This window comes from Orcinus orca, chromosome 2, assembly GCF_937001465.1.
Source record: "Orcinus orca chromosome 2, mOrcOrc1.1, whole genome shotgun sequence".
In the NCBI taxonomy this organism is placed as follows: domain Eukaryota; kingdom Metazoa; phylum Chordata; class Mammalia; order Artiodactyla; family Delphinidae; genus Orcinus; species Orcinus orca.
Genome location: NC_064560.1, coordinates 58,549,761 through 58,576,262, shown reverse-complemented (window position 1 = coordinate 58,576,262; position 26,502 = coordinate 58,549,761). Strand labels below are relative to the sequence as shown.

At 51.8% G+C, this 26,502-nt stretch overlaps 2 protein-coding genes across 5 annotated transcripts in view; one reads left to right on the top strand and one right to left on the bottom strand.

Annotated features, from left to right (window-relative positions):
* Window positions 1–2,109: 2,109 nt before the first annotated feature.
* Window positions 2,110–15,124, top strand: STARD5 (StAR related lipid transfer domain containing 5). The gene is made up of 6 exons (XM_004278318.3): window positions 2,110–2,309; window positions 2,989–3,038; window positions 3,392–3,524; window positions 6,637–6,754; window positions 7,607–7,700; window positions 12,313–15,124. Exons 1-6 carry the CDS (start codon window positions 2,211–2,213, stop codon window positions 12,458–12,460), a joined length of 642 nt encoding a protein of 213 aa, XP_004278366.1. The 5' UTR covers window positions 2,110–2,210; the 3' UTR covers window positions 12,461–15,124.
* Window positions 15,125–17,164: 2,040 nt separating this feature from the next.
* The window catches only part of IL16 (interleukin 16), a 116,630-nt gene continuing 107,292 nt past the window's right edge, over window positions 17,165–26,502 (bottom strand). For 3 of the 4 annotated variants that reach the window (XM_033402963.2, XM_012536221.3, XM_049705734.1), the window contains exons 15-19: window positions 25,126–25,294; window positions 22,925–23,026; window positions 20,383–20,641; window positions 20,029–20,154; window positions 17,165–17,657 (exon numbers count right to left, since the gene is read on the bottom strand). In XM_033402963.2, the coding sequence (XP_033258854.1) occupies window positions 17,464–17,657; window positions 20,029–20,154; window positions 20,383–20,641; window positions 22,925–23,026; window positions 25,126–25,294 (850 nt within the window). In that variant the 3' untranslated portion in view covers window positions 17,165–17,463. The remainder of the gene's footprint in view (window positions 17,658–20,028; window positions 20,155–20,382; window positions 20,642–22,924; window positions 23,027–25,125; window positions 25,295–26,502) is intronic. The other variant, XM_049705733.1, reaches the window with a different exon arrangement.

The window sequence follows — 26,502 nt, the reverse complement described above, 5'->3', positions numbered from 1 at the left end:
TTTGGTGCGGGTAAGAATTTAAATAATTTTAAGTTATTTTAAAGTTAAGCTTGAAAATACCATTTGTTTCCTTCATAGAGAGTGAATTGCTCTTGATTAAAATAGTCCACTCATATCCGCTCATACTTCTAGTTCCCTAGGCTCTGTTGAGTATTTCCTGTCTGTTCCAGCCCCACCTTTTTTCATCTGGGCCACACTATATTAATGGCTACATAATAATCTAATAAATGTAACTTTGTTTAATCTATTGTTACTTCCTGTAACTTTGTTTAATCTATTGACAAACACTAGGTTGTTTCCAGTTGCAAGATCAATCTTACACATCTGTGTGCAGGAGTTGCTGGGTCAAAAAAAAAGTAAATTAAAATTTTAATACATGTTATTTTGCTCCCAGAAGGTTACATAAATTTACACTCTCACCCACAGAGCGTAAAAACAACTGTATAAAGTTGTATAAAAACAACTGTTTCTCCATATACTCATCAACACGGAATTAACCGCTGTCAGATTTGTCAGCCTCTTGTTTGTCCTTTGTTTGTCCTCTGAGGGACAAACCTCTTCAGATCTGTCCCTCAGATAGGTGTAAAAAGTGTCCCCTTGTTTTAAGTTTTAATTCCTTAACTCTGGGGGTGGTTCTGCATCTTCTCATATCCATGTTAGCCATGCTAATTTATTTTTCTGCAGAGTGTCTGTTCATATCTGATGCGTTCTTTTTGTCTGTTGGGTTATTTGAAAATGACTTAGTGATTTGTGAGAGCACTTGGTACATTAAGAAAACTTCCTTCTAGTTAAAATACGCTCTAATTTTTCCCTCAGACTATGATCTTTTTATGACATTTTGATGTGCTTAATTTTTTAACCATGGTTAACTTATTGGTCCTTTTTTTTTTTTTTAATGGCTCCAAGGTACATTCACATGCATTTCTTCACTTGCCTATCACAGTGGCATGGGGAGACATTCATTATGGTCCCATTTCACATACAAGCAAACAGGCTAAGTGACTTGCTCAAAAGCACACGGCAAAGTGTGGGTGAAACCAGGTCTAGAACTTGGACTCCCTAATTCCCCATCCGGCTTCTTAACACCTGGCAGCCCATCACATCTTCCAAAAGGGGGTTTCAAGTAGTCATTTTCTTTACACCATTTTTTTTCAAACCTTTAAATGAAATAATAAGCACAAACAACAGAAAATACAAACTGATCTCAGTGTTGACCTTTTCAAATATTTAGTTGGTTAGAGCGCTGAAGAGGAGGATAGGATAGGAGGCTGGAGGGGTGTGACCCCCCCACTCACCCTCCAAGGTAGATGCCACCCAGAGGCACAGAACCCTGCGATCTCTTATCTGGAGCCCAGTTCTCTCCCAGATGCCAGCGTATCCCACTGTCTCCCGGACATCACATAGAGGTCTTTCAGGCACCTCCAACTGAACATGCCCAGAACTGAACGCACCATGTTCCGCCTCCAGCCTGTCTTGTCCCCAGCTCAGCTAAGCCACCCGTGGCTCAAGCCATAAGGTGGGAGTCACGATGCTTCCTGCTCCTCCGGCCTCCACCATCTGTCACAGAGATCTCTACGTTCTACCTTCTAAGCACTTTACGAGGGGTCCTCTTCTCTCCACCCCCTCCACCCAGCCCCTGCTCCAGGCCACCCCCATCTCTCTCACTATCGCTGCAGCTTCCTAACGGGCCTTCCAGTCTCTACGCTCATTCCCTCTTGCACCCCTGCAACAGCCGCCCTAGAAAGGTATTTCGGATGGAAATTTCTCCATCTTCCCGCCTGGCCGAAAGCCTCTGTGCATTCAAGACAGAAGTCCACGCTCCTTACACAAGTCTACGACGCTGCACACGACCTGGCCCGGCCCACTTGGCTCTCCACCACTGGCCTTCTCAAGTTCCGGAGTCCCAGAGCCCCTCCCTGAGCTGGGACGGGCGAAAAGCAGGTTCTGCAGGACCGTGCCGGGCGCGCCTCGGACCCGTCGGGGCGGAGGGCGTCCTGCAGTGACTGGCCGGTGATCTCCGACCCTGCCAATCTCAGAGAGGGGCAGGGTCTGTCTGATGGTCTAGGCCAATCCTAGAGCGGGGGCGGGGCTGGGGGCGGGACTCCGGGCTCCTCTGCTGGCCCGGGCTTTCCGGCCTCCCATACCTAAGTGCCCGGCCGCCACCGCACACCGCACCTGCTGGCCAGCAACCTCGCGCAGCTCTCGGCGCAATGGACCCGGCGTTGGCCGCGCAGATAAGCGAGGTGGTGGCGGAGAAGATGCTCCAGTACCGGCGAGACGAGTCAGGATGGAAGATTTGCCGGGAAGGCGTGAGTGAGGAGCTGGGCAGGAAGGGGTCGAGGGGCCTTTGCTCCCGGGGGCCGGGGTTCCAGAAGCCCCCAGGCTGCTCTCTCCTGGAGGTTTTCTGCGTTCCATCCTCCGGAGCTAGACTAAGGAGGAGATCGCACTGGGGTTTGTTTCCTTAAAAAATTATCGGGCCTGTTTTTGCACACAATGACCCCCCCGGGAGATAAGTATCTGTCCCTTTCTTTGAAAGACATGGCCAAGGTCACCTGGCTGGTAAATGGTTAGGATGGAACCGGAAGCACCAGGCTCCAAAGGCTTTACTCCTTTCCTCAGAGCAGGAGCCCCTCTCTGCCTTCCCAGGAAGGTGGCAGAGGGGTGGTGCTGGTCACTGGACACTTAGGATTTTTAACAAACAGACATAAATTGCCCGAGGAACAAGATGCATGGTGATTTTTAAGGTGGTTTGAAAACTCCCCAGTGCTCTTCCAGTCAGCCACATAAGATCCCTTTGTCCATCACATCCTCCTGGGGGCAGCTTTGTCCTGGACCAGTCCCCACTCTGCTACATGTCAGTTGGGTACCTTGGAGATTTGCATCTCTTGGGGCTCTCGACTTTTCTTCCGTAAAACAGGGGATTGGGCCTGGTGATCTCCCAAGGGCCCTTCTAGCTCTAAAATTTTGCGATTCTGTGCCTTTTGACAGAACGGAGTTTCAGTTTCCTGGAGGCCGTCTGTGGAGTTTCCAGGGAACCTGTAAGTGCACCCCTTGTTCAAAGCTTGTCAAAGGTGCCACACCTTTCCTGCTGTTTCTGTGGGTTTGCTTCCTAAGAGACTCTAGTCAACCCTAGCACCTGGAATCAACTTGCCAGTTACCTTCCAGAAAAGTTTCCGTGTTTAACTACATCATTTCCTCAAACTATATTCTTATGAAAGCTTGCCTTCCGTCCATTCCTGCAGGCCTGAGGGGAGGTGGGCTGGTAAATGTCAGCCCGTTCTCTGCAAGGCTGTCTTAAAGAACAGTGACAGACGTGACTTCTAGTCCTTATATGTAATCCCAGGATAAACAAGTTTGACGCCTTGGGGTCACATTCCTCTTTGTGCTCCAGGTACCGAGGAGAAGGCATTGTGAATGGGACACCAGAGCAGGTGTGGGACTGTGTGAAGCCACTTGCTGGGACCCTACGAGATAAGTGGGATGAGAATGTGAACAGTTTTGAAATTATCGAAAGCATCACTGATGTAAGTCTTTCTAAGCACTGTTATCCCTAGACAGTAACCTGACTCTGTTCCCTCTGCGGGGGGTCAGTGACACCTTTAGGCAAGAGGAGTACACTGTGAGCCCCTGAAGCCCAGAAAACAGGTTGCCCACTGCTTGACACTCAAACCCAGCCTCGGCCCAGGTACAGGTAGGTAACAATGAGACCCAGAGAGGTAGAGCTGCCCTAAACAGAGCTGAGAGAACATAGCAGTGGATGATGAAAGCAGGAGTGCAGAGTGAACATTAGCTCTGAGTATGCTGAAGCAGTGCCTGGATTGGAAACATCCGCTCTAGTTTGAAATATTGCCCGTTACTGGGACCATGGTAATGAATTGAGTCCTGGCCAAAGAGTCAGGATTCTCTGCCAGCTGTAACGCTGCGCCAGGCGGCAGATGCTGGATGACAGTTGCTCCATTGGTAAAATGTGTGGTATCTACTCTAGCGCTGCCCAGGAGAACTTTCCGCTATGATGGAAATATTCTCCAACAGCACTGTTCAATACGGTAGCCACTAGCCCCACGTGGCCACAGAGCATTTGGAAGGTGTCTAGTTTGAAGAAATAAATTGTTAATTTTACTTAATTTTCATGACTCGATGTAAATTTAAATAGCCACATGGAACTAGTGGCTACCATATTGGACAACAAAGATCTAGTTTGTCCTGCCCTGGGATCCGCTATAGTATTAAGTATCCACTTCCTTTTGATTATAGAAGTTAAGGAGAAAAAACAAAACAAAACATAGCCAAAACGAATTAAAAAGTTGCCCTGGGGAAATGTTGCCGGCTTTTTTAAATTTGAATGGTGCCTTGATTTTGACATCTGCGGACATGGTACCCTCTTCGGTGTTTCTGTAGATGGTGCTGTGAAACCTCAAGCCGTAGTTCTTTACTGGTCAATCCGTAGGACCCAAGTGTTCTTAACCTTGACCAAGAATTCACATTTCAGTTCATTATCACAAATTATGTCAGTGTTTCCTGAAGGGTGGGGCACCTAATGTTGGGGCACTAGGTGATTCAGTGTATTAGGTCTTTAACAGTCAAAGCTGAAACTGAATCTCACATAGGGCGGTCACCCCATTTCAAATCTTCAATCTCTCTGATAACTTGAAGGGAAAAGTCTGGGATAGGTGCTAATGTGCCTTTGACACCTGTTTAACACTTGCGAATCTCCATTATAACAAACAGACAGCTGGCCTCAGGCTCAGAATTAGAACCCAAAAATCCCTTGTGTGTGTGTATATGTATATATATATATATATATATATATATATATATATTTTGCAGTTGTCTTTTATCTATGCCAAGTGGTACCTTTTTTTCATTTCCAGTAGTTAAATAGCTTCCTTTTTAAAATAAGTTTAACTTTTAAAAAGTGAGCACATTTAGATAAAAATATTAAGTGAATAACAGGATAGATGCTACCAGAGATAGGAAAAAATTGTGAAGATAGTATACAAATAATTATACACAAATGCTTGAAGTTGAGGAAACATGGGTTAATGCCCTTTGAAACGTAATGGAAATGTAATAACAGAATGACAGCATGATTTTGACAAATCTCAAATATCCTAATTCTAAGATTGATAGATAGTAGATGGATGGGTGGATGGATGAGATACAGAGCCCTGCCACAAGTCTGTGGCAGTTATAACACGTGCTGCCACTTTCAGCATTTCTTACCAATATGTCCTCTTCATCTTGTTCTCCAGACACTCTCTTTCAGGATTGATGCGTTTTGTAGCAATAATCAGGAGTGGAACCTGTATAGTTACTTTTTGAAAAATCTCATCACTTCTGCCATTCCTACTACAAACTACTAGAATTCAGAAAAGGCAAAATTACCTTGTTTCTAGCAACAAACTTTGGCCTTTAAAAAGAATATATGCTTTAAGAGAGGGGAAAACATGGAAATTCTAACTCCAGTGTGCAGTGCCTTGGTTAAATGTTGAAATCAGCATCCCTCAGTGTCCCTTTGGCCCCCTGGAGGATTTTACACCCTAGGACAGTGTATGATTGGAAGATTCCAGATGGGTGGGGTATGTGGCACCTTTTTCAAGTGGGAAAGGGAAACCTGCATGAAGGTGCAGGCTGTTCTCAGGCAGGTCATTCTAGGAAGGACACATGGAGGATGAGCCCTCTGGAAACTGATTCCCAGTGCTCCCAGAGCCCACTGGAAAGTTCTTAAGTGCCCCCAGGGATTGCATGCCCACCTGGAAGACTCATACCCAGGGTCAGAGTTTTCTCAGCAACACACGGTGCCCCTAGTCTTAATAGCCAAAGAGGCAAGAGACCTTCTCGCCTGCTCCCCAGAGGTCTCCCCAGGACTGTCCCATGCTCGGGCCTGACCTGTACCTTGTGACCTTGAAAGGACTGGGGTCCTGCTGGAGGAGGGGAATCATGGGATAAAGCATGGGGTGGGTTTGAAGGGCCCTTGGCTTGTAAAGTGGGAGAATGGACTTGGTGGGATATTCTGAGATGGAGTGCAGTTCAAGGGGTGCTACCTCCCAGGGCTGGGGCTGGGAGAAACCAGAAAGCTGCCCAGGACACACATTTAAGGAGGCACTGCTCTCAGGGTTAGGCAAGTACCCGGTCGGCCTTAGGAAGGAATGGCCTCTCTTGCCTCACCCTACTCCTGGCCCTATTCAGGCCTCATCTCCACCCTGAGCTTTGTGGTGAATTCCTTCATCTCTCCAAGCCTCAGTTTCCTCACCTGTGAAATGGGTACGTGAAACCTATTTCTCAGTTGCAAAGGACCACTGAGAGCTTTGTCCAGCCGGGCTCTTACTACGTGCTCAATTAATGGCAACTCTCATGATCTTTTGAAACATAAGCTCAGAGTGGTCCTGATTGGCCATGGGCAGCCCGTGTCACAACCCTGGATTCTACGAGCTGGGTGTGTTGCCATGACCCTTGGCACGTCCAGGAAAGTTCATTCTAGACCCTCCAGGTCACAGCACCACCCTGCTCTCAGTGCTATTCCCATTTTCCAGACCCTGGGGTATTGGGACAGGGTGGACGAGCTCCGAGTCGAGTTGGGGCAGGGAGCAGATGCGCAGCCATCAGACGCAGCTGGATCCCCCTTTGCTCTGACAGACACAGTGCGTCAGCAGGACCACCACCCCCTCGGCCGTCATGAAGCTCATCTCTCCCAGAGAATTTGTGGACCTGGTGCTGGTCAAGACGTATGAGGATGGGACCATCAGTTCCAATGGTGAGTGACGGCAGGGCTGCTGCAAAGCCTTCGTGGGATGCTGGGCTCTGTCTCCTCCACACCCGCCCAGCTCTTCAAGGAAAGCCAACCAGCTGGAAATCCCTGGAGCACTCACAGCCTGGGTCCTTTATTCTGTGCCAGCCTCCCCTTGTCAGGTTTGGGGAGATTCTGTGTCAGGGAGGTCTGAGGTGGGAGAGTCCACACACTAGTAATTTTAGTTATAAATCGCAGATTTCGTCAGCACCCCGTTTTCATCCCTGCTGAGGTGCATAGTTTGTACCCTAGACATGCGGGGTACGGTTTGGCTTCAGGGAACCCCAGGGTGCGGTGATTCCCTGCACCCACGGAGCACCGTCCCGAGAGGGCTGTGGGGCTGTCCGCTCCCCTCCTTCCCACGGGGAGCAGAGTTCCTGCCTCTGCACTTTTGATGGTGCGTCCCGCTGAAAGCCACAGCACCTGCCACTCCTCTGAATCTTCCACATGGGGGTAGGTTGTGTGTCCATCCACACCTCTCGCGGCTGCGATTTGAGAGGGGTCCCTTCGTTCTCCTGCCCCCAGGCCTCATAGTCTGAAATGTTGTTTTCACTAATATTCCAGCAGGCTTGGGGAAGCTGTGGACGTGAGTGTGTGCGTGTGTGTGTGCGCACGAGTATGTGTGAACGTGTGTGTGAGTGTGAGGGACGGGGGGCGGCAGTAGGAAGAGCTCAGGGCCAAGTGGCAGGGTCGTCCTCTGACGCCTGGGCTCCAGATGACTGGTCTGTACCCACCGTGGGTGCCCGGTAAGGCCCTTCAGCGGCAGTGGCCCAACTGCCCGAAGTTGTAGCTCACTGAGCGTCTTTCTCTGTCTTCCAGCTACCAGTGTGGAGCATCTGTTATGTCCCCCAAAGCCAGGTTATGTGAGAGGATTTAACCATCCTTGTGGTTGCTTCTGCGGACCTCTGCCAGGGTAAGGATAACCTCTTGGATTGAATGATGTGCCCAGACCTAACTGTGGCTTCACTGAGGACATTCTACTCAATGGCAACATTAACGATGATTCGCAGTAATACAAATGCCTCGCCACTCTGTAGGCCTTGATGTTACAGAACCCTATACACACACATTGGTGACATAACACGCCAAAGTTCTAGGCACGTGGGAAAGAATTGTGGGCAAGTGTCATTATTTCTGATGTGGGAAACCCTCCCTCCGGCCCCAGGCAAGCTGAGCAAATGTCACGGTGCCGTTTAGCAAATGATGAAACTGAGGCTCGGGGAAGTTAGGTGGTCTGTGCAGGCTCACAGGCTGGCCATGGGGGCCCTGGGCACCCAGTCTTCTCCTCCATGTTCTGAGTGCTCTCCAGCAGCCTGGAGCAGGCAAGAACTTAGCTGTCCTCACCCCGAATCCCACACGGTGCTCCTCACCCCTCACCGAGGAATGGGGTGGAGATGCTCGGGGCTAAAGGGCGATTCTCAGAGCACACCGTGAGTCAGCCCCAGAACTGAGCTCAGAAACGGTTCTGTCCCTATTTTCTCGCAGGTCATGGCCAGGTTCTTTTGGGGTTTTTGGGTTTTTGGTTTTGGCCTCACCGAGCAGCGTGCGGGATCTTAGTTCCCTGACCAGGGATCGAACCCACGCCCCTTGCAGTGGAAGCGTGGAGTCTTAACCGCTGGGCCACCAGGGCCAGGTTTTTACCAGGAGCTTTCCGTGTAATAATAACCCAAAGGTCACTGGTTTATCCTGGGAACCACTCAAGTTGACAAAGAAAGAAACTGTACCTGAGGGTCTGTCCCTGTCACCCTGCAACCCACAAACAGACACCAGCAGGGGAAACATCGATGCTGTCACTGCACAATCCCAGGAGAAGGGTTTTGGTGCTATAGCATTGTACCGAAAACCCACATCCCACACGTCCACCTAACACTTCTGACTAAGCTGGCTTTTCAGACATCTTGTGGCAGACTTCTGTTAAACGTAGCAAAACTTTATGAGTTTGAAAATAATAGCATAGCTGCAGTCCAACACAGCTCCCCTCGCCATGCGCACACACGCGCACACACACACACACACGCGCGCGCGCACAGAGGAATTTTCAGAATAAGAGTCAGCGCACCTTCCCCTTAGGGGCTGAATTCTATGGATATCTTCCTTGGGGAGAACATACAATTTGATGAGTATCATTATGCCTCATTCCAGATGGCAAGAGTTGATTGCACAGACTTTGTAGCTGGGTCACTTAGAGCCAAAACCCAGCTAGTGTGGAGGTGTTTTTCTTAAGACATTTTAAAAACATTTCTTATTATATATGTTACAAATATTTCTTCCCAATATGTTATATATATATATATATATATATATATATATATATATTTCTTGTTGTTTTATCTTTTGGCTGCACCGCATAGCATGCGAGATCTTAGTTCCCCGACCAGGGATGGAACCTGCCTCCGCTGCAGTGGAAGCGTGGGGTCTTAACCCCTGGACCACCAGGGGAGTCCCTAGTGTGGAGGTTTTGACTCAGCTCGCTTGAAAGCATTTTATGTGGACCTGAAACCTGTGACTGTGATGGTTCCCATCACTCTATGAATATAGGCCTGTTCTAGGCGCTATGGATTCAAGAAGTGATACTAATCGTGACAGGAACAGCAGCAAATGTTTATACATCACTCCTGTGTGTCAGGCACTCTTCTTTATATTTTACAATTTAACTCATTTTTATTCTTATAACAATTCTAAGGTACTGTTATTACCTTCATTTTTTATATGAGGACTCTGGGCACAGAGAGGTTATGTAACTTACTCAAGATCACACAGCCAGGAGCTGGTCAAGCTATAGCATCTGACTCCAAAATCTATGCTCTTAATCTAGATATTGACCCTTCAAAACAGATAAGCCTTCTTGGAACTTAGATTCTAGTGGGAGCAGGGTAGACAGACAAAACACAAGCACCATAATTATATCAGATGTACACGCTTGTAATGATCAGATTTTAAATGATTTGGAGAAAACTGAAACCAGATAAAGGTGCCGGGGAGGGATGGGGGAGCTAGACCAAAGGCCCCCCTGATAGGACGTTTGACCAAAGCACAGCACAGGGAGCCTTGGGGATGGAAGGGGGCTGGGGGGAGTGCGTTCCTGGCAGAGGGATAAGCAGGTCCAAAGTCCCTGAGGTGGGGGCAGGCAAGGGGCATTGAGGGAATGGCAAGGAGGCCATTGTGCCAGATGGCAGTGAGCAGGGGGAAAGGCAAGGAGATCCCGTCACCGAGGGAGCAGGGCCCACATCTTGGAGTCGTGGGCGCTGTCCTCGGAATCGAATGGGGAGCTGGCGGGGAGTCTGGAGCAGTACATGCCCTGAGCTGGGTGTCCAGTGCTGTGATGCCTCTGGAGTGGGCGAGGTTGTGAGCCAGAGCAAGGGGACTAATTAGAGGTGAGGGATGGTGGCGCCTGAGTCGAGTGGCTGCAGCGGACAGGGCAGAGCTGTCGGGTTCTGGTTGTTCTGCAGGCGGGGGGCTGGTGTTTGTAGCAGGGGTAGCGTAGTCACATCGTGAATGCAGCCCTGCTCTGTGCCCAGCGAGTCTGCTGAGTGCTCTGCACGTGTTAGCTCACGAATCCTTACAACAAGGACCAGTGGTGGACGCCGTTATCTAGCCCAGCCTTCTCCATGGGGATACCAGGTGATTCCAACATCTCTCTGAGCCCCCCTTTGCCAGCTCTGTTAATGATGTCCAAGCGAGAAACACTCTTCACCGTGACCACTCTGTAAGGTACCGAGTTTGCCTCTTCCACCCGGCCTGTTGCGTGTTTACCTTCTCCCAAGCCCCGTCTTCACCCGGAGGAGAGCATGGTCACTGGGCAGACTTTCTCCCTCACCTGTTCAGGCCAAAGAGGACAGCACTGAGAAGTACGGGGGCTTGAGTGAGCCTGGAGAGGAGGAACAGAGAGAAGAGAGAAGGTCCCAGCAAAGGTGGAGGGGCTGGGGGTTGGTGAGCAAGGAATAGAGTCCGATGATGCTGAGGCTTTGGGATGGAAGGCAGTCTGTGCCCCCCCAGCCCCGCCCCGAGTTCAGGCTCTGTGCAGAGAAGGCATGAGCAGAGGAGAGAAGCCTGCCCAGCCAGCACCATCCTGCGCTGTCATTCATCTGCTGGTCCCCGGCCCTGTCTGTGCATCTGGGAGGGAGGGCAAGGTTCTAAAGGCTCTCCACTTCTCAGCCCTTGACCTCCAGGATGTCAGGAAACATTTGATGGGCAGGTGCAATGCTCCGTGGGGTTCCTGTTGAGACTCTGAGGCTGCTGACAGCTCCATTCAAATGAAACGCCAGATGGTCTCCGCAAAGCCCGTGCCTTTGTTGTCCTGGCAATTGGGAAGTTTGTGACACTGAAGACCCCTTGTCCCTACCAAGTTGGGTCCCATTTCCTCCCGTGCACGCCCCTCACTGAATCTGACTCTCGCTGGTGGGCTTCACTGCCTTGTGCCCCTGAGCATGAGGCCACTACGTGTGCAGCCCAGGGAGGTCTGCTGAGTTGCTAGGTTGGAGAGCGGACGCCGCCTCTCGACTTCGGCACAGGTCTGTGCCATGTTCCGTGTTGTGGCCTCCCTCGGGGCTTCTGCCACCCCCAGCCGAAGCCCCTTCACGTGGGCGCGAGTTACGCGTCAGGTCTCTAAGTCAGCCCTTCTCACGCTTTTGGTCTGAGGCTCCATTCCACTCTTAAATATTGTTCAGGGCATCAAAGGGCTTCTGTTCATGTGGATTATATCCATCAGTATTTACTATACTTGAAATTAAAACTGGGATATTTAAAAAACATTTATTTTAAAATAATGAGAATACGTGTATTATATGTTCCCATAAATATTTTTGTGAAAAGTAACCATATTTTTCAAAAGAGGAGAAAAATAGTGAAGAGTGGCCCTGTTTGACATTTTGGGAAATCTCTTTAATGTCAGGTTTAACAGAAGCTCATATCTGCTTCTGCATTCAGTCTGTTGTGATATCACACCTCATGTGGCCTCTGGAAACCTCCCCCGGAAGCTGTTGACAGCTCCATTCAAATAAAATGCTCAGTGGTCTCCACGAAGCCCATGCCCTCATGGTCCTGGCCAAGAGAATATTCGTGAGAGTGAAGTACACGCTGAGAGAATGGGAGTGAAAAAGGCAAATCACATCTTAGTGTTGTGACGAAAATAGCTCTGACCTTGCAGACCCCTTGAAAGGGTGTCAGGAGCCCCCAGGAGCTGCCAGACCATTTGGAGAACCGCTGCCCTCAATGGACAGAGTGCAGCATCGTGTCTGTTCCTCCCAGGACCCGGTACAGGAGTGACTTCTCTGAAAGCCTTTGCCGAGTGAGTCGGGCACAGGGAACGAATGACCTTCCTGGGCTGGAAGTGGGGGGTCGTCCTCGCGCAACGGCCTGGCGGGGCCATGGAAGCATCCACGAGAGGACCCGCTTCCATCCTGAAAAGAAGCAGGTCCAGAGGGATGCCCTGGGCAGTGAACCCAGCGAAACCCCTGGGTCTGGACCGTTCCCCTGGGCGGGCTCTCTGCTCCAGACGCATAACAGCCCCGGCCTTGCTTTCACAGGGAGCCCAACAAGACCAGCCTGGTCACGTTCTTCCAGACCGACCTCAGCGGTTACCTTCCGCAGGGCGTGGTGGACTCCTTCTTTCCCCGCAGCATGGCCGGGTTTTACGCCAACCTCCAGAAAGCAGTGAAGAAATTCTACGGCTGACATCCTGGCTGGTGGGCTGAGAACTGCCATGACTCGGCGGAGCTGCCATTGTTGGGACGCAGCTGGAGAGCCTGGGAGAACACGGGCTCCAGTGGAACCGCTCTACCTTTGGAACCCACCAATGACCAGACATCAGCCAGAGGCAGCCCTGGCCCCTCCTGCGCCTCCTTCCACTTGGGTGGGGCTGCCATTTCCCAAGCACCCCTCCTCCAGCAGGGTGGCCCCCCAAGCCCCCCGGCCACCGGACGGGGACTCTGCCCGGGCACCGTGCGATGCTCGCGGGTCCAAAGCCTTTCTGTGCCGATCACTCTCAGAGACCACGTCTCCCCGTTTGTTGAGAAGAATCACCATCGATCCCGAAAACCTGGCCCAGCCCCTTGGTAGCATTCGAGCTCTCAGTCCTGCGCCACAGATCCCCGGATGCGCCAGACTTTCCCCCTTAAAAGACGTCAGCTTGGCAAAATGATGCTGAAAAAATGAGTTAAGCATTCAGGAGAAAACACTTTCAATACTCCTTTTGTTGTCTCTTCTGTTCAAATCATTTTTCTCTCTTTTTCCCCTGCATGAGTTAGCGTTCAGGCGCCCCAGGGAAACCAGGCCGTTTGAATCTGCCCAGGCAGCGCTCTGGAATTGATTCTGGGCTCAGGGCACCTACAAGGGGAACTTGGAGGAGAGCCTCCTCTCCCCTGGGCATTTGCCGGTTCTTGTGTTCTGTTATAGAAGATGGAACAGGAGTCCTCTGGCCTCCAGGACCTGGTGAGCCCGTACTGCTGTCAGCGGGAAGGACAGAAGAGCGATGCCCCACCCCCAGCAGTGCTGGCTAAAATCCCCCCCAGGCCCTGCTGCAAGATGAAACGACCCCGAACGGGCTATGCCCAGCCCGGTGCATCGTCGGAACCAGGGAGCACGGCCTTGCCACCTGGAAGGGGCTTCACAGCCACACGACTCCCTGTCCTTCTCTCCGGTCAGGGCCACACAGTCCTGTGTGGAATTCTCCAACATTCCCTCACGAGCTCCTCCATGGGCCCACCAACTTGCTGGTGAGGGAGGCCCACGTGTGTTTGACCAGAGTGCCCTCGTATTGCAGTTTCTCAGGTTACCGGCACCCTGTGCAGAAAATTTCCAGAGTCCTCAGCCTTTGCGCCTCCAGATGGAAAACGTTCTCCTCGTATCAGAGTATCTTGCTTCCCCACCTTTGAGTCCTGGGGTGCCTGTCTTCTGAATGTGCCGAGGTCTGAGCAAGCTTTAAAACATGAAAGTTCAGTGTCAGGGGGTTAGAAAGCCTTCTTTCTGGGCTCTAATGCAGCTGCAGATCCCACAATCATGCCATGAAGATCATCCCCCAACTCCCTCTTCTCATCAAGAAATCTTCACAGGACTCTCCCGTTGCGGAGCACAGGCTCCGGACGCGCAGGCTCGGCGGCCATGGCTCACGGGCCCAGCCGCTCCATGGCATGTGGGATCTTCCCGGACCGGGTCACGAACCCGTGTCCCCTGCATTGGCAGGCGGACTCCCAACCACTGCGCCACCAGGGAAGCCCTCCAGGACTCTTATATGTACTTAGATTTCATTCATTCATTCGCCAAGAACTTAATGGGTCCTTACCTTGTGCCAGACGTCGTTCGGTATCAACTCATCACAATTTGATCTCCCAAACCCAGCCAATTCTGGGCACGCCAGCCCAGGAGACCCAGGAAGGTGGTGGTCGTACCAAGATGGAGCCACCTGTGCTGCCCCATCTGGCCAGGAGGGGAGGTCAGCCTCCCAAGAACACGTCTCACTGGGCCCACTGCATGGACTGCACCTGCACTGCTCCTACGTGCATCTGCTGGCAGTGGGTCAAACTGGTTTGAGCACTGGACCGAGTCAGAAAACGTGCAAGTGGTCCCATCCCTGCCAGTTAGAAATGATGCCCTCGGACAGTCACTTAACACTCCTGTGCTTTGGCTTCCTGTCTTTAAAGAAAATCTGGGGACGTGAATACCAGTCCTGGGGTAGCCTGCTTAAGAGTCCCTGCAGATGAGATGATGATGGTGAATCAGTGAGATGCTGTACAAAGCCAGGAACGAGGGCTGCCTGGGAGAGACTCTTGGATGGACTCATTTCCCTGGAGAGTTAAAGTAGATCCGGGATTGTTATTTGTGTGTTTGCGGTGTTGGGGATGACTGGAATCATTGTTTGCAAAGGCACTGTTTTCTCTGCCTGCTGTCAGCTCTGAAGAAGGTGGCCAAGGCGCACTAAACCTCACCTGTAAACTGCAGCATCGTGACGCTCCAATGGATGAGCTTTCGTTTTAAGACCTTCTTGCTGATTCTTTTTTTCTTTTAATAAATTTATTTATTTATTTCTTGGCTGTGTCGGGTCTTCGTTGCTGCGCCCAGGCTTTCTGTAATTGCGGCGAGCGTTGCGGTGCGGGGGCTTCTCATTGCGGTGGCTTCTCTTGTTGCGGAGCACGGGCTCTAGGCACACAGGCTTCAGTAGTTGCAGCGTGCGGGCTTCAGTAGTTGTGGCGCACGGGCTTAGTTGCTCCGCGGCATGTGGGATCTTCCCGGACCAGGGCTCAAACCCATGTCCCCTGCATTGGCAGGCAGATTCTTAAACCACTGCACCAGCAGGGAAGTCCCTTTCTTGCTGATTCTTGATTTGAAACTGGAAAGCTGGCAGTGGCAGCGTCCTCAGTGGTTCTATTTGAGCTGGGGGAGAAGGGGGTCTTCAGAGACAGAGGGGTTCCTGGGAGGGCCTGGGCGCATCCTGGCTGCATGTGAGTCCTCCTACAGCCCCACTCACTCACTTGATTCATCTGAGCTCCCAAGGAGGCACTCTCCGTGCCCCAGGCCCATGGCTGGCACTGCACTCATCCTTGTCACCACCTCCCAGTCCTGATGGAAAGACTCTCCTTCCCCAGGCTGGTCCACCTTCATCACTTGGCTGGTCCACATTCATCACCTGGCTGCTTGATAAGACTCAAAACAATAACCCGATTATAGGAAACATGACTGTGTGCAGACGTGAGATTGCGGGGGTGAGGGGTGTGCCCGCTGAAGCCCATGGCCTGGGTGCCCAGCCCTGGACAGGCACACAGTAAGATCCGGTAGGGTGGGTGTTGAACGGGGTCATACCTTTCATTGTCAGACCATGTTCAAAGTCAGCATTTCTCTTAAATTTAAGGAGCTGACGCAAATGGTCATCTCCAAGCTCTTGTCTCCTCTAGAGCTCGACACAGATGACTCTGAGCACATAATTTCTCGGGCAGAATAGGGCACTGGGCTGGCACCCACTGTGGAGAAGTCACTGAAGGGGCTCGCATGAAGATTATGATTCCCCGGGAGAGTTCTAAGAGTTCACTGCCAGGAAGCAGATTCTTAGCTTCCTGTGGACCCTGGAGAAGCTATTGGATGACATTAAGATGACCCCTTTAGGGGCTTCCCTGGTGGCGCAGTGGTTGAGAGTCCGCCTGCCGATGCAGGGGACACGGGTTCGTGCCCCGGTCCGGGAAGATCCCACGTGCCGCGGAGCGGCTGGGCCCGTGAGCCATGGCCGCTGAGCCTGCGCGTCTGGAGCCTGTGCTCCGCAACGGGAGAGGCCACAACAGTGAGAAGCCCGCGTACCGCCAAAAAAAAAAAAAATGGCCCCTCTGATACTGGCCTAGGTGTAAGGACTTTTTGTGTCGTGTCTGTGGTCCTTGCCAGGTCCTTCCTCACACCCTTATTCACGGGAGCAGGGCCAGGAGCAGGGCTGACACACTGTCCAGGCCTCGTCGGGGGTGCTGGGTGTTGCTAATGCATTTCCTTGTCCCGAGCTTGACGATCAGCCTTTAAGCGATGACCAAACTTAAAAGCACCTTGGCCTGTTAGTCTCTCCCAGACCACAGAAGAAAGGACTCACTCTGCATATCATTTACCAGCTGGACAAGTTGCCTCTTACATCTGGGTCTCAGCACCCTCATCTATACAGTGGGACAATAGCACGCTCTGTAGACACTGCTGTGATTACTAAGGACAGTGTCCACTTAAGCCAGCACCGTGCTTGGCTCGTGGGAGTTAAGCGGCAGCCATTGTGTTGTCCTCTCTCAGACTCACGCTAGTCCGTTCTCTTGGCGCAGCTGAGCACACGTGGAGTTTCCATTGTTTGTTTACTTGCTCTGCCACCGGGTACCACCCTGGCTAGGAGCACTTCTCCAACCCAACCAAATCCAGTTTTGCAAATGTTTTGTGTGCTAGATTGTCTTTTCCAAAAACAGCCCCAGCAATCTTTCCCTTCCCTTAAACCGGGGCAGGTTTGTGCCAGCTCTGACTGATAGAGCGTAGGAGAAGTGATGCTCTTTGATGTCAGAGGCAAGGTCTTAAAAAGGATGCAGCTCGTACGTGGCTCTCACACTCCCTGGGGGACACCCGGCTACCACGTTGTGAGGATGCCCAGGCCACAGGGAGAGGCCTCCTGCAGTGTACAGGCCTACAGCTCCAGCTGAGTTCCCAGCCAGCAGCCAACAACAGCGGCCCGACGTGTGAGTGAGTGAGTGACCCTGCGGGTGGTTCCAGCCTCCGGCCTTTGACTTGGGCCAGCTGATGTCAAGTGGACCAGGACGTGCTGTCCCCCTCCAAATCTGCCACCATTGCAGAGTCATGGGAACAACAGAGGGTGCTGTTTGGGGTGGATCAAGACACAGTGATGGTCCTTAGAAGATCTGCAAAGCAAAACATGGATTTCATATCCAGTTGTCATATATCCATTTTATTTACAGCACCACAATATTATCAGTAAGCTCTCTCTAGACATAGTCTGTAGTTTGTATCAGCCACTCCAGTGTGACTCTGCCCTAACTTTCTGGGACAGCCCGCTTGTTGGGTGACGTTCCAGAAGGTCCGTCCGGACGTGGGCAAGCAGCCACCAGGAAGCACGCCTGTGCTTTCCCCCATCGGGGTGGGGTTAGCAGTGACCCTGAGAATTAGCGGTTGTGGAGAGCTGCACGCAGTTGGCTCTGGTATCAGCTCTGGCGCTGGGCCTAGGGGTCTCCAGCAGCTGTGGTCCCCTTGGACTGGAGGCTCTTCCTCCTGAGGACGATAGTGACAGGTCCATCAGGCAGCGCCTTAATGATGTTCCAGGCTTCAAACCGTGTGAGGCCCTGCATGGCAGTGCTGGCCAACTGTAAGATTTCATCTCCTGGCTGGACCGTCTCACTTTGTTCTGAGGCTGCCCCTGGGATGAGAGAGAAGAGAATGAGTCCCACAGGTGACCGTGGAACAAGCAGTTACTTCCTACCCTTGGTCTCTGAGGAGCCGGGACAGCTCAGAAGGCAACTGGCACCCAACCCTCCGGAACTCGGTGGTCGTTCTGAAATGAGACATCTCATAAAACGGTGACTTCAAGGCTGGCACACCAGGCTCCAGCTCTCCGTGGCCCTTGGGAGAGGTGAGGCCCACGCTGTCCCCAGAGAAGGGAGATTTCGAGCAGCTGCAAGCCAGAGCCTGGCTGGGGAGACCTCCCCAGGGAACCGGGTCCTCCTCTAAGCCTCCTTGGATACCATCCCAATACCCAACATCCCTCCCCCGCACATGTGTTCTCTCTACTCCTAATGAGGTGGCCGGGCATTGGGTGGTGTGGGAATGGAGCTGGTGGGATGTTCACGAAACAATCTTCACAGTGCTTTTGGCTCTGAATGGCCTGGAGAAGACCCCTGGGTCCACGTAAAGGGGACATAATCACATACGGCTCCCACTCCTTCAGAGTCACGTAGGGAAAGAGTGCCCTCTTACTGCTGGTGTTGAAAGAAAATTTCCCATCTGTTTGACACAATGATATCTGCAAATATTTAATAAGAGTAAAAGATAATAGTAATGATGATCCTAATAAAAAAATAGCTAGGGACTTCCCTGGCGGTCCAGTGGTTAGGACTCCGCGCTTCCATGGCGGGGGGCGGGGCGTGGGTTTGATCCCTGGTCGGGGAACTAACATCCCGCATGCTGTGCGGTGCGCCCAAGAAATAAATAAATAACTAAATAAAATGGGCCAAGTATCTAAGCAGACATTTCTCAAAAAAAAATAAAATTAGCTAAAATATATTGGGCAATTATATATAACAGGCACTGTGTTAACACTTGGCATTTATGGCGATAGTCCTATGAGGTATGTATGCTCTGTTAGTATTCCCTTTCCATGTGGGAGGAAACCAAGGACTCAAGCAGCTCCCACAAGCTCCAAAGCTGCTGAGTGGTGCAGCTGTGGACTCCAGCTCCCTTGGTCCCTTACATCCCCATGTAAGCAACTGGGGCCAAGATGGTGAAGGGACTTGCCCAGGGTCATGCTGCCATTAGGGGCAGAACTAACACTGGAATCCAGGTCTCTCGACTTTGAGCCCTACGCTCATTCCAAGTTGACCTTCAAAGTTAAAAAAATCTTTCCCAGGGCTTCCCTGGTGGCGCGGTGGTTGGGAGTCCGCCTGCCGATGCAGGGGACACGGGTTCGTGCCCCGGTCCGGGAAGGTCCCACATGCCGCGGAGCGGCTGGGCCCGTGAGCCATGGCCGCTGAGCCTGCGCGTCGGAGCCTGTGCTCCGCAACGGGAGAGGCCACAACAGGGAGAGGCCCGCGTACCGCCAAAAAAAAAAAAAAAATCTTTCGCAGAACTGGAGTCAACGTGGGTTTCTGGGGAAGCTCCGCGTGAGCCTTGGTCCGCCCCCTGGGTTTCAGCAGCTGTAACGGATTTCCCGCTAACAAAACCAATCTGCAGTGGGGGCGCCTGGGGTCTGGGGAGCAGAGCTGGGAGGGCCTCTGGTGCCAGTACTAAGAGCCCTCAGACACACACCCACACCTCTTATAGGTAAGGAGCCTCAGGTGCAGAAGGCAGCAGTCGCTCAGGAAGTTAGAAGCAGCGCTAGACCAGAGCGCAGGCCACGTGACCCCCTGTCCACAGCTCTGTGACTCGGGCTCCAGCCTGAGGGGCAGTGAAGAATCAAGGTGGTCGCCTGTGGCAGCCGCAGGCCGTCCGTGATTTTCACAGGAAAACCCAAGTGGCCCCCACTAGGGGCTGGCTTGCTCCCCAGCCCGTGATGGACGAAACCTCAAAATTCTGAATAAAGGTAGGAGCAGACAGGTCCAGGGTTAGGGTGAGGTGAGTGAGGCTGAGCTGTGCCCCTGGAAAGTCAGACTCTGTCTTTGTTTCACAACTGGATAGTTTGTTCATTGTGGACTTTCTGAATTAATTTCGAGTTTTAAAACCATTGCACTGAAACGGTATGTATCTTGATTACTGAATATTACGGTGCCGCCTTCCATTCTGCACCCGGGGCCGTGCCTCACTTGCCTCACCCTAGCCCCGGCCCTGCCAAGCTGAACCAGGCCCAGGGCTGGGTCACGTACAAGGACCCAGTAAAACAGGGAGATTAAAGGGATCTGAGCCAAGGAGAACGGGGAGAAAAAGCCAAGCGGAGTCCTCAACAGGCTTGCCTGCCTCCCAAAAGGGCCTGGGGTTGTGGGAAACCGACATGGCCTAGAAGGTGCTCAGAAGCCTCTGGGGGGCCCGGCCGGACACCCGCAGCTGGAGCGAAGGCTGAGAGGCATACGCACACGCACCTTTGAAGATCCTGTTAACAGTCAGAGGCTTGTCCCCTTGCAGGGAGCCCTTCCCTCCTTCCAGACTGAAGCCCAGGCCTGCAGAGGTCTTCTCCAGGGTCACTGTGCAGACGGTGGCCTCTGCTGCTGAGAAAACAGGGGGACTGTTAGGGGTGCTCTCAAGTGTGCCTGGCTAATGCTCCCGGCAAATCTGTGCATGTGTACAGATAAACCCAGGCATGTGTGCCGGGCGGCATACAAGCCAGGCCACGTGTTCTGGGGGCCACAAATGACTGCGCAGCCCTGCCGGCATGGGCCTCACCTGTCCAAAGGTGATGTGGCCCATGGGGCTTCCACCATGTGGGGAGAACTTACAGGAATCTATGGAAACGTCACCGGCCACCGAGGCCGAGGCTGCAGAATCTGTGGAAGAGTTGAGGTCTGGCGTGGTCTCCACAGTTGGCTTCCTTGTGACAATCACGGCTTGCCTGGGGTCCCGAGCTCGGCGAAGGATGGCCAGAGCATCATTGTGTGTGGCCCCTTTGAGAGACTTGCCGTTGATGGAGAGAACCTCGTTGCCCTTCTGAATAGTCCCTTCCTGGGAGGCCAACCCGTTGGGGAACACCCTGTGAACCTGAGCAAACCAAAGGAAGTCAGGAGCTGGGAATCACCATATCGGATCTAGATCCTTGCTGCAGGAGGATCTGAACCAGTTAGTCAAACCCAGCAGATCCCTGGGCCAAAAAAATAAGACGAAATGTGTCCTAGATTAGGACTGCTAGCCAGCATTCCCTCCTCCACCCAGACCAGAGGTCATTAGCAAAAATGGCCAGACTGGCCCTCAGAATCCTTCCCAACACAATGTCCGAGACTATATCACTACAATTCGTTAACATTCAGTTAAAATCTTTTGCCTTATGTGCTCTACATCAGCATTTCCCAGAGTACTTTAATTCAAGCACTGATTCTGTGCCATATTAATAGGTATTGTGTAAGAAAAGTTTCTGAAGTCTAAGAAAATTAAGAACATTGGATAAAACATAAGCTCTGAAAATGCCTACAGTTTAAAAAAAAATCCTAGAGACTCTACAGTGCTATTTGGCATGATAATTCTCTAAGAACAGGCCGTATAATACAGTGATCCCCCAAAGTTTCAGCAAAGCATCCTTTCTTCCATAGAGAAATTCTCAGGCCCCATCTTCTGCAGAATGCAGAATTCCTATCCTAGGAAGTCTAGACATTTTTAAAACTCCTACCCTAGAAATTCTGATCCTTTAACTCCAGTTAAAAGGGACCATCGCCCACCCCCATTTCCTTTCTGAAAAATATGTGGGATTAAAAAATCTCATGTCTCTGCCTCAGCCTTTCTAATGATGTAAATTCTAACGTGCTTAATGAAGAGGATTGAATGACAGCATGGACGGGCAATCACTAAACTCTGCTGCGTGTTGTTTTGCTGTTATCATCTGAACAAGGTTCTTTGTTTCTCTAACCTGTTTCAGTGTTAGAAAAAGTCTGTTATGGGGTCAGATGTGGTCAAAATCCCTTGGTTATAAGTAGGAAGCAGAATCTCTGCTCTGCATCTCAGTCTGGCCTCTATAAATGAAGCATACATGCCCCCAATCCCCCATCCTGAGGTATGGGGAAGACGACTTGAACATGCCAGTGAGAGCCCAGCTTGCTCTTGGTCATGGACGGTGCTCAGTGTGAGTTCTCTTTTAATGAATCAGGAAAGGAAGGGAAGCGCTCAAACACGGAAGGAGAAAGGGGAAGTCTGGTGCGTATGATCAGCTGGTGTGTATCGCTCCTGGTTTTTGAGGCAGTGTCTCAGGGATGGCGAGCAAACGGGATGCAGAGAAGTCACGGCTCAAGGAAAGACCCACAGATCCAAAGTACTCGTCCCACAGGCAAGCTCTCTTTTCTTCTCTTCAAATAGAAAGCAAACTGCACCATCAGGAACGTCTTTATGATGCTCTGCTACGTGCTTAGTGTCAGAAACAGGTCCTCGTTGGTTTTACGTGCTTTTATGCGGTAGAGAGCTTGCTTACAAAGGAGGAAGCTGCTGCTCGCCCACAACTGACTCCGAAGTGCCCAATAGGAATGGACCAAGTTACCACTGCCAGGGGGTGTGGTGTGTTTAACGCTGGCTGCCCCTGTGAGCTGGAGGGTTTGTTTTCAGCTGAGCAAGGGAGTTCAGATGAGTCCACATGAAGGATATGCTGAGACAACACAGCCATGGGGGTGACGCCAGTGCACTCAGCTTTGGAGAGATGAAGCAGCCATGTCACAGCTGGGTCCATGAAGATGGGATGACCAGAAACCATCTGGGTCAGGTGCAGGTAGCCTACATAGTGGGCAGAGGGCAGCAGCCAATGCTGATCACACTGTGTGGACCAACAAAACAGGGTCCACAGGGGAAGACGCAGATGATCCAGGATCGATGCCTTCCCCAGTCTTACCCCGGGCTCTAGTTGGTCCTGAGAGAACAGGGGGCTCGACTGTGAGATCTGAAGCCTCCTGTGCATCCTGGGTTGCGCTGTGCAGTTCCTGATCTTTCCAGCTGGGCCCCATTGCCCTCAACCAACCATCAGATCTGCTTCGCAATCGTGCATGTTAACATCCCCAATCTCCCAGTGGGCAAACCCAGGAAAACAGCCTCCAGTACAGGACCTGCCTCCCCAAGGGCTCTTTCTGTCCAGGTGACGCCTCTTTCCATCTAGGTGTGCTATGCTACATATCACAGCCAGGTCTTTAATCCTGGCTGTAAACCTTCTTGAAAGGGATCTTAAGCTCCTGCCCTAACCTCACACCCAGTGGCCTGGGGTCATGCATTCCTCTGATCTCTCCTAGTAAGTGCTCCCCCCTCCCAGGGCCGTCACCTCTGGCTCTGACGCGCCCCCATGGCTGGGCCACTCACCGTGATCACCTTGTTTTCTAGATCCGCACCTCCTGCCAAGGTGAACCCAAGGCCAGCCCCTTCCTCCTTGTGCAAGATGGTAACATGGATGTTGTCTAATTGCTGCAGAAGGAAACATATATATTAAAAAACATTTTATTGCAGCAGCGTGAACAGTTTAACAAGTGTTCCAACATCAGGCTGATTCGTTCTCAAACCCCAGCTTGGCCACGCTCCCAGGTACGTCAGACCCATTTCATCATTTGTAAAGAGAAGACTATAATTCCTGGAGTCATGGGAAGCTCAGAAGAAAAAAAAAAATGTGCATAAGGCAACCAATAGAGTTCTTTTCCTCTGCTATTCACGCAATCCACATCCACGTTTGTACGGACACAGGGCTGGGTGCTACTAAGTCAGCTGGAAATCCCAGCGTGTGAGATAACACAGCTCTGGCACCTTGGCGTGGGACAAAATGAGGTCAGCCTGTAGGACTCTGGGTCAGCACAGCTGGGAGCAGGGCTGTTTTGCAGAAGTTGGCTGCTCTGTCTTTACACCTGCTGCTCCATGTGGCACAGCAGCTGCATTTAGGAGCCCAGCTGACTCCTTGCCCTAGAACACACATGCACGCATGCACGCGCGCACGCACACACACACACACACGCCCACCCAGGCACACACAGTACTTCCCGGCCTGCGCCTGGGCTCAGCTGGAGCCAGAACAATCGCTCTGCAGTGTCTAAAGTCAGAGACCCTCATTCCGGTCTCGATGGTGGAGGGGTCTCAAGCTCAAATGCATACAGGACCCAGGCAGATGACTTCAAAGAGCAAAATGGGCAGATGTGAGCGACAGCAACTGCAGAGACCTGAGAGCACATCTGCTTAAGAGGACCCACGGCTACATAGGAATGCAGACCCAGTGCTACAAGATCGTTCGTTCCTTTTATAAAAAGAGAGCAGCCAGAAATCCAGGTTTTGATTCAGGTTTGATAATATTTAGAATACAATACTTTTTTAAAAAGCACCATGCAGACCACATAAAGTATACCTGCAGGCTCTCGGGCCACCAGTTTGTGCCTTAGCGCGAGGGAATAACCTTATGTCAAAGAATTCACTTGCTCTGGCACCAACAGAGCATCTGCTGCGCGGCTGGCTCTATGATCATTTGATCTGGAGTCCCCAAGACCCAGGAAGGATGAAGGGATGAATGGACCTCACTGTCCCGCCTCTACGCCAGCACTGGCCCACATCTCCCAACTTTGACCCAAGTGTCAGCTTACTTGCCCTATAAGAGCCCTTTGTCAAATGGGAAAGCAAATACTGTCCCAGGAACACCCCAGGCAGGACCGCTCTTTGTATTTTATGCAACAATTTTGCCTCTGTTATTTCATTTGAATTAGGCCCTGGGGATGATGGTCCCAGTGCCCAGGTGATGAGTGAGAGCCCCAGAGGATGAATCCCGGCCCAGGGCATCTTGTCAGACTCACCCCTACCCTGGATCTAGGGAGCACCAGCTATGGTCCCTCCTTATCCTCTCATCCCAGTCTGGATGATTCCAGCACAAAAAGCCTGCATGGACTAGGGCAGCCCAGGCGGATGCAAGGCCCATGAGCCCGAGCTCATCTGAGCTGAATGGGCCTCAGCTCTTTCTGACCACTTCCTCTCCATGCACCTCTGGGTCGTGCTCAGAAGGCCTAGGGGAAGTGGGACTTTCAGAATGACTTGACTGAAGTGTGGGAACCCTTACGAGCCCTGGGATCAGTCACCTCTCGGTGTGCAGGGCAAGTCTTCAGGCAAGAGATCAGAACTTGCAGTGGATGGCTCACTCCCACGCAGCATCTCCCTGGAGACGCACACTGGGCAGGCAGCCCGTGGGACGTGGAAAGAGCACGGAACGTGGAGATAGAAAACCTAGGCTCTGTGACCTTGAACCTCGCCTTCCTCATTTATTAAAGGGTCAAAAAGATACAATAAGTCTATGACTGAAAGCACTTCATGAGCTACAAAGCTCCCTATACCGGAAGGTCTTACTGTGGTCCAGTGATACACCGCCCCTCTGCCCCGGGCAGGATACAACCCGAGTCTGGTGTCAGCCCCTGGGAACTCCCTTCTCGACCTCAAGGAGCCCAGGCAGCACGCGCTGCTTCCCCTCCGGCCCACCTGAGGTGACCACACTGCTCATAGCAAGGCCTTCATCTCTGCAAGTGCTTATAAAAAAAACCTACCTTTAACGTTGCTTCATCCAGAACCTTCACTTCCTCTATGAGCTTCTTTAATTCCTCAGAGCTCAGCAGGGAGATCACTGACTGACCAGACTGAGGAGCGCCGTGGTCGGAGTCGTCAGCTTCCGTGGGCTCACCGAGACCCTCTGTGTATTCTCTCAGCTCTGAAAGGCTTTCATAGGGAGGACCCGCACACAGCACGAATCATGATATTAATAAGAGCTAACATCCTCAGCATAATTACTCTCTTCCAAGACGGTGCTAATGTTCGTTCTATTATTTGGTGCAGCAAATTCACAAATAGATACCAGCATCCCTCCACTACAGAGATGAGGAAACTGGGGCTTAGGGAGGGGGAATACCTTGTCTATGGTCACGTGGTTAGGAAAGGCCGAGATCTGGGATTCGAAATCACAGATCATGGTGTGTCTGACTCCAAAGTCTGTGTTCAGAACCTCAGCACCTCACCCCAGAGTATAACATGCTTTGGACAAATCTGCACCTAGATGGCCACCAAGACGGATGTCCTTTCACACACACACTCACCCTGGCCTCCTTCACAGATGTTGTCAGCACCTGCCTATCCCACCTTAGCACCTAATCACTACACAAGGTGGAGGGGGTCTCACGGCAGTAAATGCTCATGGTGAGCCTTGCAGTTCCAGAAGAAGAACAGGCTCTCAGCCAGAAAGAGCAAGCTCCTGGGAAGCCGAAATAGTAAAGGCTACGATTCTACCGCTGACCAACTCCAGTGCTTGAGTTGGTCTGGCTCTTCAGCCCCCGATCCGGGGGTGTCTTGGTGCAGGGGTCCCCAACCCCCGGGCCGCACAGCAGGTGGTGAGCGGCGGGCGAGCGAGCGAAGCTCCGTCTGCCGCCCCCCTCGCTCCCTATTGCTCCCATGACAGCCTGAACCTCCCCCTCCCCCCGGGGCCGTGGAAAAATTTTCTGCACGGAACTGGTCCCTGGTGCCAAAAGGGTTGGGGACCGCTGTTTTGGAGGATCTCTCCTGTTTCCTCACAGTAGGTGGCACCTGATACAACATCTGGGTCAGTGAGTCTCAAACATTTCTCAGCAATATAAGAACAATACATGATACTGATCAATGCACAGTTGTTCTGATTCAAGAGGGAAGACTAAACCCCAGCCCTGCAGCAGGAGCTCTGGGGCACTGCTGGGAGCCCCCCGCGCCCCCGGTTCTGTGGAGCAGGTCTTGCCCAGCTCCTGATTTCAGCTGAAGAGGAAACCGAGGGGGAGTGTGGAAGGAACCAGCTCACGGTCAGGGCGTCAGTGTGGGAGATGGGACTGGGGCTCAGGTGTCCGAACTCCCAGGCCAGGAGGCTGAACCCTGTGCAGAGTACAGGTGGATTTCTTTGGAGAGAG